The following is an 11,726-nucleotide window of genomic DNA, read 5'->3' as shown; positions in this document are numbered from 1 at the left end:
GTGACGCTATATGCAGTGCAGAACGCAACTACACACAAACAAGATCCCACAACTAAAGGTGAAGGAAAAAAAGGCTGCCTAAGTATGATCCCCAATCAGAGACAGCTGCCTCTGATTGGGAACCATACCCGGCCAACAAAGAAATAGAAAAACTAGAATGCCCACCCAAATCACACCCTGACCTAACCAAATAGAGAAATAAAAAGGCTTTCTAAAGTCAAGGCGAAACAAAACTAGCACCGCCCCCATTTTGAAAAGTGGGAAGAAGGATTTAGGGCTCCCGTTGGGCTGTAGTCTCTTCAGCGCCAGGGAAACTTAGATATCCTGCAATGCCCTGGCAGATAGGTGAATGATTGTGGATGTCGGTGAAACACAAAGGCCACAATAATTGCTACAGAAATACGATTCCATTCATTTTTAGATCAGACAACAGGCTTAATCAACCAATGACGTCATTGGTTGAACTCTCCCGTTGCGAAAATAAATAAATAAATACAGCCACAGTATAGGACGTAATTATGTCTGAAACAGCCTCTCATCACTCATAGTGAATTGCGTTTATAATTCCTAAGGTGTGTCACTGCTGCATTTTGGATCTCAGGCCTACAACTTGGCAACATAAATAGATGGCGGTATTATGGCTACAACTGTCTCAGTGGTCCAGAGAAGCACTATGTGGGTGCAGGAATGTGATCATAGATGGGGCCTCTGTTTTGGGTTGGAACCCTCTTTTCCTCAGAGACAATACACTCCCTACATGAACTACAGCACAGTTATTTCCATGATATGTAGGAGTGATAGGGGTGTAGAGCCTTAGCCAAATACATTCAAACTCAGTTTTCTCAATTCCTGACATTTTAATCCAAGTTAAAATTCCCTTTTTTTTTAGCTCAGTTAGCATCACCACTTTATTTTAAGAATGTGAAATGTCAGAATAATAGTAGAGAGAATGATTTATTTAAGCTTTTATTTCTTTCATCACATTCCCAGGGGGTCAGAAGTTTACATACACTCAATTAGTATTTGGTAACATTGCCTTTAAATTGTTCAACTTGGGTCAAACGTTTCAGGTAGCCTTCCACAAGCTTCCCACAATAAGTAGGGTGAATTTTGGCCCATTTCTCCTGACAGAGATGATGTAACTCAGTCAGGTTTGTAGACCTCCTTGCACCCACACGCTTTTTCAGTTCTGCCCTCAAATTTGAGGTCAGGGCTTTTTGATGGCCACTCCAATACCTTGACTTTGTTGTCCTTAAGCCATTTGCCACAACTGAAAGTATGCTTGGGTATCAATAATATGCATTGTATACATTGTCCATTTGGAAGACCCATTAGCGACCAAGCTTTAACTTCCTGACTGTTGTCTTGAGATGCTGCTTCAATATATCCACATAATGTTCCTTCCTCATGATGCCATCTATTTTGTGAAGTGCACCAGTCCCTCCTGCAGCAAAGCAGCCCGAGAACATGATGCTACCACCCCCGCGCTTCACGGTTGGGATGGTGTTCTTCGGCTTGCAAGCCTCTCCCTTTTTCCTCCGAACATAACGATGGTCATTATGGCCAAACAGTTCTATTTTTGTTTCATCAGACCAGGGGACATTTCTCCAAAAAATACAATCTTTGTCCCCATGTGCAGACCGTAGTCTGGCTTGTTTATGGCGGTTTTGGAGCAATGGCTTCTTCCTTAGTGAGCGGCCTTTCAGGTTATGTCAATATAGGACTAGTTTTACTGTGAATATAGGTACTTTTGTACCTGTTTCCTCCAGCATCTTCACCAGGTCCTTTGCTGTTTTCCTGGGATTGATTTGCACTTTTCGCACCAAAGTACGTTTATCTCTAGGAGACAGAACGCTTCTCCTTCCTGAGCGGTAGGACGGCTACATGGTCCCATGGTGTTTATTCTTGTATACTATTGTTTGTACAGATTAACGTGGTACCTTCAGACGTTTGAAAATTGCTCCCAAGGATGACCCAGACTTGTGGAGGTCTACAATTTTTTTCTGAGGTCTTGGCTGATTTCTTTTGATTTTCCCATGATGTCAAGCAAAACGGCACTGAGTTTGAAGGTAGGCCTTGAAATACATCCACAGGTACACCTCCAATTGACTCAAATTATGTAAATTAGAAGCTTCTAAAGCCATGACATAATTTTCTGGAATTTTCCAAGATGTTTAAAGGCACAGCCAACATAGTGTATGTAAACTTCTGACCCACTGGAATTGTGATACAGTGAATTATAAGTGAAATAATCTGTCTGTAAACAATTATTGGAAAAATGACTTGTGTCATGCACATAGTAGATGTCCTAACCAACTTGCCAAAACTATAGTTTGTCAACAAGAAATTTGTGGAGTGGTTGAAAAATGAGTTTTAATGACTCCAACCTAAGTGTATTTAAACTTCTGACTTCAACTGTACATAAAATGTTTGATCTAAGTGCACATAAGATCATGGTGTGATATACTGTATGGATTGAAGAGACATACAGCCACGGTAAGGTTATAGCTACTGTTTAAACTGTGTAAGTCTATAAAGAAATAACTTTTTACCTTCTACCTGCATAACAGGGAGACCTACTTTATCTGTAGACATAGCCTTGATATGCTCTCATACAGGTCTGTTTACTTCCCTCCTACACCACCTCAGGGCAGAAGAGGGCAACAAGAGCAGCAGCCAAGCCATGTAGCTACCATAGCCAGCCAGCTGCTCGTTTTGTGCAGGCTAGGACCCCCATGCTTGGCTTGCTTTATTCTGCTATGTGGGAGTTCCTCTGTGATGCCAAGCAGTTCACATGAGAACGATGATCTCAGGGCTGAGAGCTGAGTGAGGGTAAACATCTATGACTGATCCAGAACACCCAGTGAATCATCAGTGAGTATTACATTTACCACTGTAGTCTATGACACATAAATGCAGATCATATTCAGCTGAGGAAATTATAGATCTTGATTTAAAAATAATTCTAAAATAATAATTATGAAGATTTTCCCTCTTTTTTTACATGGGTTCGTTTTAACATGGGCACGCTTTCTCACTTAGCCGATTGTTGTCGATATCCAATACAGTTTCTACGATACATATGAACAATTCTTAAACCCAGTATTTCACGTGGGTGTTTGTGTAAAGCCAAAGGTGTGAGAAGGTATCAGAAGAAGGTGACTAACTAGCCTCAGAGGGAGTATACGTAACCTCAAGACAGATTTAGGCTCCATCCCAAATTGCACCCTATTCCCTACATAGTGCACTAAATTTGACCAAATGTACTGCATGTTGACAATAGGGTGTAATATGGGACTCAGATGTATAGAAACACCGTGACAGGAGGACAGGAATCAGCTGGTCCAGAACAGCTGTGACTGGGCTGGTACAAAGTTTCCACAATGTGGACAATGCTGTGAGGGCATGACTGACGAGACATGGGACTTTGGTGTGGCAGAGCATGGGTGGGCACAGTGTAATCTAAGACGGTAGCTTTTAGCCAGGCTATAGGAAGTCACATTGCGTCACAGTCTAGTGTTGTTGTCTGTTAAAATATGACAAATACGTTTTATGTCAAGGGAGTTTATTAGTCTGGTGTTCAACAGTAATTTAGATTTAAAGAAAAAAATAAGCCTATAATAATTTACTCTACTCTACTCAGATTAGATATTTTTGCTTTGATGTACTCTACTCAATGTCTTCAATTTTCTCAATTATGTTACTCCGAACTCTGGTCACATTTTCCTGCCACAGCACATAACCTTCTGTCACTCTCCGGCTTGATCCCCTCACAGGTTTGTCCTTAGGTTTCCTGGGTCACTGTGCACATTACCGTGTTCCATTGTCTGGGAGGTTCATTCCAGATCACTGCAAGTTATTGGACTCCAGCCCAGATTCCCATACAGGTTCTCTGAAAGAAAAATCATCTTTAGAGCATTATTGATCACCCTGTTACTCTAGCAGCTAACAGCTATCTTCAATTTCAATATTTTAGAAATGTCATTTTTCCATTGTTTTTAAAAATGTTGGATTACTGGAATTTTAATTAAAGGATTCAAGGTCTACATTTCATGTTTTCTTTTTTTTTTCAGAGAAGAAGAAAAGAAGAAGAGTTTAAGTTCACCATGTTATTGATCAACCGTGTTCTCCTGCCAGAACTATTGACCATGTTCCTCTTGTCTTCTTTTCAGATATCCAAGCACCTGTTCCATTTACTGAAGGGGATGGATTCCTTTTGGACACTGTGAGTTTAACAGATAAAAAAAAAATGGCTGCTTTCTTTTCATTATTTCCTGATTCAATTGGGACCAAGTATCTTGACAACCTTGCCTGGTATTTTGGCAGCAGTCCCTTGTTGATGTCAGCTGAGAGAGAGAGAGAGAGAGAGATGTCAGCTGAGAGAGAGAGAGAGAGAGAGAGAGAGAGAGAGAGAGAGAGAGAGAGAGAGAGAGAGAGAGAGAGAGAGAGAGAGAGAGAGAGAGAGAGAGAGAGAGAGAGAGAGAGAGAGAGAGAGAGAGAGAGAGAAAGGGCAGAAAGAGAGAGAGATTGAATGAGTAGAGGAGGGGGGAGGAGTGAGCGGGCTATTCAAGGCACTTGTCCTCTGTCTCTCTCAGTCACACAGCAGAGGAGGGGGAGGTATACACACTGCACACCACACACACTCTCTCTCTCACACACACTCTCTCACACACAAGCTGGCTCACACAGCCACATTTTCTCAGGCTGCTCCTGCAGACTGACAGCAGAAGACGTAGGAGGAGAGAACAGAAGGAGAGTGAGAAAAGGAAACAAGGGAAATATCAACCAAGCCAGAAGAGGAGAGTCAAGCAGCACTTATCCTTTTTCTTCATCCACTCAGCATTACATTAAAACACAGGGAATATAGAACTCTTTGTTAATCTGTAACTGAACAGGGGCTGCTCTGCTCTGTTCTGCTGAGAGGGACCCGCTCTGCTGAGAAACCTGCTCTGCCCGAGGAACCTGTTCTGCTGAGGAACCTGCTCTGCTGAGGGACCTGTTCTGCTGAGGAACCCGCTCTGCTGAGGAACCTGCTCGGCTGAGGGACCTGCTCTGCTGAGGAACCTGCTCGGCTGAGGGACCTGCTCTGCTGAGGAACCTGCTCTGCTGAGGGACCTGCTCTGCTGAAGAACCTGCTCTGCTGAGGGACCTGCTCATTCTCCAGGACTATGGCACCACATCTGAGACATGGATTCTCGGTCTCTCTTTCACAGCGCCGGTGTCTCCTCCTCCATTATCTCCTTCTCTCCGTCTATTTCCTGACTGTTGCAGGGTTCAACCTGGATACTAGCATGACTCTGACCAAGGAGGGGGAGACCGGCAGCTTTTTTGGATTCTCCTTAGCGCTTCACCAGCAACTCACACCAGAACCACACAGTTGGTAAGTCAGTGGCTGGTTGGCTGCGTAGCATGTGTCTCTATCCGTGTGTGATTTTATGGGTACGGGGTGGGGGGCACTAACAGTGGACCATACTGATTGAGTGGGGTTGAAACAGTTACTCTAGTCAGCATTTCTACATTGCACTGATTGTATCATGCAGTCCTTCGATTCAGTCGTTCAGGTATTGATAACATTTAATCCATGATGATGTATTTAGAAGCACTGCACTGGGAGCAGTAGTTTCATTATGGTTGTGTGTGTGTGTGTGTGTGTGTGTGTGTGTGTGTGTGTGTGTGTGTGTGTGTGTGTGTGTGTGTGTGTGTGTGTGTGTGTGTGTGTGTGTGTGTGTGTGTGTGTGTGTGTGTGTGTGTGTGTGTGTGTGCATGCAGAGAGGGCACCCTGTAGCTAATTTAATGGTCCCACTGCCATGTGATTTACAGTGAGTTGGATGGGGTGCAGGGTGAGACTGACTGTATAGCTGAATCAGCAGATAGATCAGGAGGAGAGGGAGAGAGGGAGAGGGAGAGGGAGAGGGAGAGGGAGAGGGACAGAGGGAAAGAGGGAGCGAGAGAGAGATCGGGGGGAGATACGGAAAGAGGTAGAGTGGGAGATATTGAAAGAGGGAGTGAGAAAGGGAGAGAAAGGGAGAGAGGAAGAGGGACAGAGAGAGAGGGGGGGAGCGAGGAGAGGGAAGGAGAGAGGGAGGAGAGGGAAGGAGGGAGGAAGGAGAGGGCGAGAGAGAGGGAGAGAGAGATACGGAGGAGAGGGAGAGAGGAAAAGAGGGAGAGAGAGAGAGGGTGGATGGATTTTACTCACATTTTACTATTGCAGTTCAGGACAGATATGCAGCGGTAGTATAGTGGTGGTGTGTGTGTGTGTATGTGTGCCTGCATGCTTGCACAGAACGTAGATCTGGAGTCGAGAGAGAGTGGTTTTACTAATGCAGTTTAGCAGTGGACAGACATGCTGCAGTAGTGTGTGGCGGGAGGAGTAGTGGATTGTGTGTGTGGCAGGAGGAGTAGTGGATTGTGTGTGTGACGGGAGGAGTAGTGGATTGTGTGTGAGGCAGGAGGAGTAGTGGAATGTGTGTGTGGCAGGAGGAGTAGTGGATTGTGTGTGTGGCGGGAGGAGTAGTGGATTGTGTGTGTGGTGGGAGGAGTAGTGGATTGTGTGTGTGGCAGGAGGAGTAGTGGAATGTGTGTGTGGCAGGAGGAGTAGTGGATTGTGTGTGTGTGTGGCAGGAGGAGTAGTGGATTGTGTGTGTGGCAGGAGGAGTAGTGGATTGTGTGTGTGGCGGGAGGAGTAGTGGATTGTGTGTGTGGCAGGAGGAGTAGTGGATTGTGTGTGTGGCAGGAGGAGTAGTGGATTGTGTGTGTGGCGGGAGGAGTAGTGGATTGTGTGTGTGGCAGGAGGAGTAGTGGATTGTGTGTGTGGCAGGAGGAGTAGTGGATTGTGTGTGTGGCAGGAGGTTGTTATTGGTGTCCCTGGAACACTATAAGACAGCAGCACATCCGCCAGCTCTGAGTCAGCTCTGAGTCAGCTCTGAGTCAGCTCTGAGTCAGCTCTGAGTCCGCTCTGAGTCAGCTCTGAGTCCGCTCTGAGTCAGCTCTGCCTTAAATGTTTACGTGTCTCACAGTGTCTTTCTGCAAAGGAAGGAAGTAGTCTTATTTCTCTGTTCTGCAGTAGCACAGATATAGAATGAAGCAGTCTTTAGAATGAGTCATTCATTACATTAATTACCTGCAATTGGTGTTCAGTATAGTTACTCATGTTATACCTCCAGTATTCTTCCCATTTATTTGCAAGAGCTGATCAATCATTCCAATTCCTTGCTGTTCATTTACTAGAACCTGTCCACATTAAAACATACAGACAAGAAGTCTCATTGTAGGTGTTGCTCTACTCTGAACTAGAGGCTTGGTACTCTTGTACGTGTTGAACTCAGTGTTCATTTACTATAGGTCCTGTTTAGCAGGTCCGGGTTTAGCAGCCGGACTCTTATTTTACTCTTAGTGGAGTCGACCTGTCGGCCAGCACGCCATGAGGACTGTTAGAGGGATAACTTCAGCCAAACGTCAGCACTCACAGACAGTGGCGGGAAGCCAGGATCCGGGCAGGCTTCGGTCATCGAGTGTCGTCCCCACTGGCCGGCACCGCCACGTATTGGCCAATAGCATCTCTTTCCTGGACCTTATTTTAACCATTATTTCATGGAGAGCTGATATGCTATGAATCTTCCTTGAATGTTATGAGCTAGCAAACCTGGTGCCAGTAGCTAAGATTAGGAAGCAACCCTGTTGATGCCAGTAACTGTGCCATCACGATGTGCTCACCCCGAGATCACCCTGTCCCCACCCTGAGATCACCATGTGCTCACCCCGAGATCACCATGTGCTCACCCCGAGATCACCATGTGCTCACCTCGCTCTTGTTTTCTCTCACTGAACAGTATCATTTTGAGGTATTTGATTAAGCCCCGGAAACATACTTTTAGGTAAACCTTCTTTGAAAGTAGGTGCACATGTTACCATGTTACCATGTTACCATGTTACCAAGGCACAAGATCCTTTACAGCAGCGATTCTCAACTGGTGGGACGCGACCAACATTTGGGTCGAGGGAGGTTTTGAGTGAGCCATGGGTGTCTGAGTAAAAATAATAATAATAATGTATGCAGAAATACTCCAGTCTGAATTCAAACTTTAAAACAAGTAGAAAGTGTGTAGACATGATTACAGATGACATTTAAAAAATAAATAATAATAATTATCTCTGAAAATATTTTTTTCAATCACAGTATTTTCAATATGGAGCTTTTAGTAGTACTACTTTGGTTGTTCTTTAGTCTCAAACCAGTGAGTTTATTAACATTCTTCATATGGGATAAACGTTATTATTGACAATGAAAGACTTGAAAAAATGTTGTTCTCTTGTCACATAATTGCTACAAATAGAGTTTTCCCGATTGTATTTTGACTATTATTTTTTTCGTGATGCAAAATATTGGATCGGGACTGAGACAACCTGGTTCAATTTGTGTCCCGAGGAGAAACCAGTTGAGAACCAATCCTGTACAGAACTTTGACTACAACCAGAACTGGTATTTGAGTTGAAAGAAGAATCTGTTGTATGGGACCTTTCATCAGAATAGGTGCCAAACATGATTAGCCTCAAGCTTGAAGCTTAGTAATTAGATGCTATTGACTCATTGAGTTTTTGTGTTACAGACAGGTTTGGGTTTCAGTGGGTATATTGCATTGTGTTCTTAGCCAGGCTCCAGTCCAGAGTATCTTGACACTCAACAGCCTTAAACTGGATATAGTTGCTTTGTCACTCTTCATTCTGAGTCATTGTCAATACTGTCAAATTATTTTATATTTTATTATAGATCCAGTGACTCGTAACCTTGACATTTTCTGATGTCGTTGGCATGCCTACTAGAATATAAAATATAAATCTAGGCCTATACTGCACGCGGTCCACACACACACACACACACACACACACACACACACACACACACACACACACACACACACACACACACACACACACACACACACACACACACACACACACACACACACACCTTGTCCTGCTAGACAAGTGGATAAGATGATCTGGCGTGTGTGTTTACATGCTTGTGTACATATAGATGGTCTAGGCCACAGGAGATTGGTAGCATCTTAATTGGGGAGGACGGGCTCGGGGTTATGGCTGGAGTGGAACTGGTGGAATGGTATCAAATACATTAAATACAAGGTTCCCATGTGCCTGATGCCATTCCATTCGCTCCGTTCCAGCCATTATTATGAGCCCTTCTCCCCTCAGCAGCCATTGGTCTAGGCATGTGTGTAGGGGCTGCTGCTGGTGTTATGTGTCTGTTTATAATGGTATGAGAGGGGGATCCTGTAATAGCTCTTTGCTTGATGGAAAAGACCTCTCCATTGGCCAAATTGCCTCAGTAGGTCTGATCGGCCATCTTGCTTTTTGTGTATACGTTAATGTGAAAATGATGTCCTAAGAAGTAGGTGGGCACTGCCTAAGACAGATGCTTTGGTATTAACTGTGTGGTGAGGTTTTAGCAATATTGTCTATTTACGTTAAGTACCATTGGCTTTAGAATGATGTCATCCAGTAGCTTATAATACTTTATCTATATATTTTTTACTTCACCACTATTAAACTTGGTAGTCAGTTAAGAACAAATTCTTATTTTACAATGACGGCCTGGGAACAGTGGGTTTAACTGTCTTGTTCAGGGGCAGAACGACAGATTTGTACCTTGTCATCTTGGTGATTCAATGGTTACTGGACCAACGCTCTAACCACTAGGCTCCCTGCCTCTAACCACTAGGCTACCTGCCTCTAACCACTAGGCTACCTGCCTCTAACCACTAGGCTACCTGCCTCTAACCACTAACCACCACTAGGCTAACCACTGGCTACCTGCTCTAACCACTAGGCTACCTGCCTCTAACCACTAGGCTACCTGCCTCTAACCACTAGGCTAACCACTGGCTACCTGCCTCTAACCACTAGGCTACCTGCCTCTAACCACTAGGCTACCTGGCCCTGCCTAACCACTAGGCTCCGTGCCTCTAACCACTAGGCTACCTGCCTCTAACCACTAGGCTCCTGCCTGCTACCTGCTCTAACCACTAGGCTACCTGCCTCTAACCACTAGGCTACCTGCCTCTAACCACTAGGCTACCTGCCTCTAACCACTAGGCTACCTGGCTACCTGCCTAACCACTAGGCTACCTGCCTCTAACCACTAGGCTCCCTGCCTCTAACCACTAGGCTACCTGCCTCTAACCACTAGGCTACCTGCCCTCTAACCACTAGGCTCCCTGCCTCCTAGGGCTACCTGCCTCTAACCACTAGGCTACCTGCCTCTAACCACTAGGCTCCTGCCTCTAACCTGCCTCTAACCACTAGGCTACCTGCCTCTAACCACTAGGCTACCTGCCTCTAACCACTAGGCTCCTGCCTGCCTGCCTCCCACTATGTTGGTCTCAACCACTGGGCTACCTTAACCACTGAACCACTAGGCTACCTGCTTAACCACTAGGCTCCTGCCTGCCACTGTCTGTGGCTGCCTCTTGGGGGAGAACCACTAGGCTCACTGTCCTGCCTGTTGGTCTCATGGGTTTACATGAGGGCTTTCTCCTCTGCTGTCTGTGTGATTGGGGGGAGAACAGTCACTGTCCTCTGTAATGCAGGTCACACATCATGCTATAAGTTTTATATCAGTCCCCTGGTAGATGTCTATTATCCCGGTATTGTCGTCTCCTGGTCAACTGGAAGCCAAGACATACAGTAGGTTTTGAGTCAACTGACTATTTTTGTTATCCTACTCTCCATTTTAATCTGTACACATTTAGAGATAGTTTCCCAGACACAAATTACACCTAGTCCTGGACCAATTAAATCTATTGATTGTGCTTTGTAGTTCAGAATTAGGCTTAATCTGTTTCCAGGAAAATAGCCCTACAGTAAATCTCTCACTACCTTGGAAGCTTCTGTATGTGAATTTGTTACTGGTCGTTTTTTAAAGTGTCTTCCCTACTGGTAGACTGGTTGACTGTTGATGTCAGTAGACCTAAAGCGTCCTTGGTTTCCACCACCGGGACTACAGCGGGTCAGGTTGCACTGAGCTTCATGTTGTGAGGCCAGTTCCATTCTTAGTGTGAAGGCTGCCTATTTTAGACCCTATCCCAGTTTATCTGGAGCCGAGGGCTTGACTAGGTACATGAAACTGTACATCATCATGCTGCCATGCAGTTGAATTGCTCTTTCGCTTTTTCTTTTTCACTTTGCCGATAATGTTGTGTTTAACATTTGACATGTTTTCAGCTTTATAAAAACCTGTTTCTTTTTTTTTGTTGGGGGCAGATGAACAGTCCCTGGTCTTACAGTAGGAGATACAGAAGTCCCTGGTCTTACAGTAGGAGATACAGAGGTCCCTGGTCTTACAGAAGGAGATACAGAAGTCCCTGGTCTTACAGTAGGAGATACAGAAGTCCCTGGTCTTACAGTAGGAGATACAGAGGTCCCTGGTCTTACAGTAGGAGATACAGAAGTCCCTGGTCTTACAGTAGGAGATACAGAAGTCCCTGGTCTTACAGTAGGAGATACAGAGGTCCCTGGTCTTACAGTAGGAGATACAGAAGTCCCTGGTCTTACAGTAGGAGATACAGAAGTCCCTGATCTTACAGTAGGAGATACAGATGTCCCTGATCTTACAGTAGGACCTACAGAGGTCCCTGGTCTTACAGTAGGAGATACAGATGTCCCTGATCTTACAGTAGGAACTACAGAAGTCCCTGGTCTTACAGTAGGAG

The 11,726-nt window shown here is 44.9% G+C and overlaps 1 protein-coding gene and 1 long non-coding RNA gene across 4 annotated transcripts in view; both read left to right on the top strand.

The window, feature by feature from the left end:
* Window positions 1–2,655: 2,655 nt before the first annotated feature.
* LOC118399821 (uncharacterized) lies at window positions 2,656–4,198 on the top strand. The gene is made up of 3 exons (XR_004828919.2): window positions 2,656–2,874; window positions 3,777–3,887; window positions 4,074–4,198. It is a non-coding gene; the product is annotated as an uncharacterized LOC118399821 (long non-coding RNA).
* Window positions 4,199–4,595: 397 nt separating this feature from the next.
* LOC118399726 (integrin alpha-7) overlaps window positions 4,596–11,726 on the top strand; it is a 92,124-nt gene continuing 84,993 nt past the window's right edge. For all 3 annotated transcript variants that reach the window (XM_052474058.1, XM_052474057.1, XM_052474059.1), the window contains exon 1: window positions 4,596–5,380. In XM_052474058.1, coding sequence (XP_052330018.1) covers window positions 5,169–5,380 — 212 coding nt within the window. In that variant the 5' untranslated portion in view covers window positions 4,596–5,168. The remainder of the gene's footprint in view (window positions 5,381–11,726) is intronic.

Source organism: Oncorhynchus keta, chromosome 21 (assembly GCF_023373465.1).
Source record: "Oncorhynchus keta strain PuntledgeMale-10-30-2019 chromosome 21, Oket_V2, whole genome shotgun sequence".
Lineage (NCBI taxonomy): Eukaryota > Metazoa > Chordata > Actinopteri > Salmoniformes > Salmonidae > Oncorhynchus > Oncorhynchus keta.
Note: the sequence above shows the minus strand (reverse complement) of the source record. Positions and strands in the feature narration are given on the sequence as shown.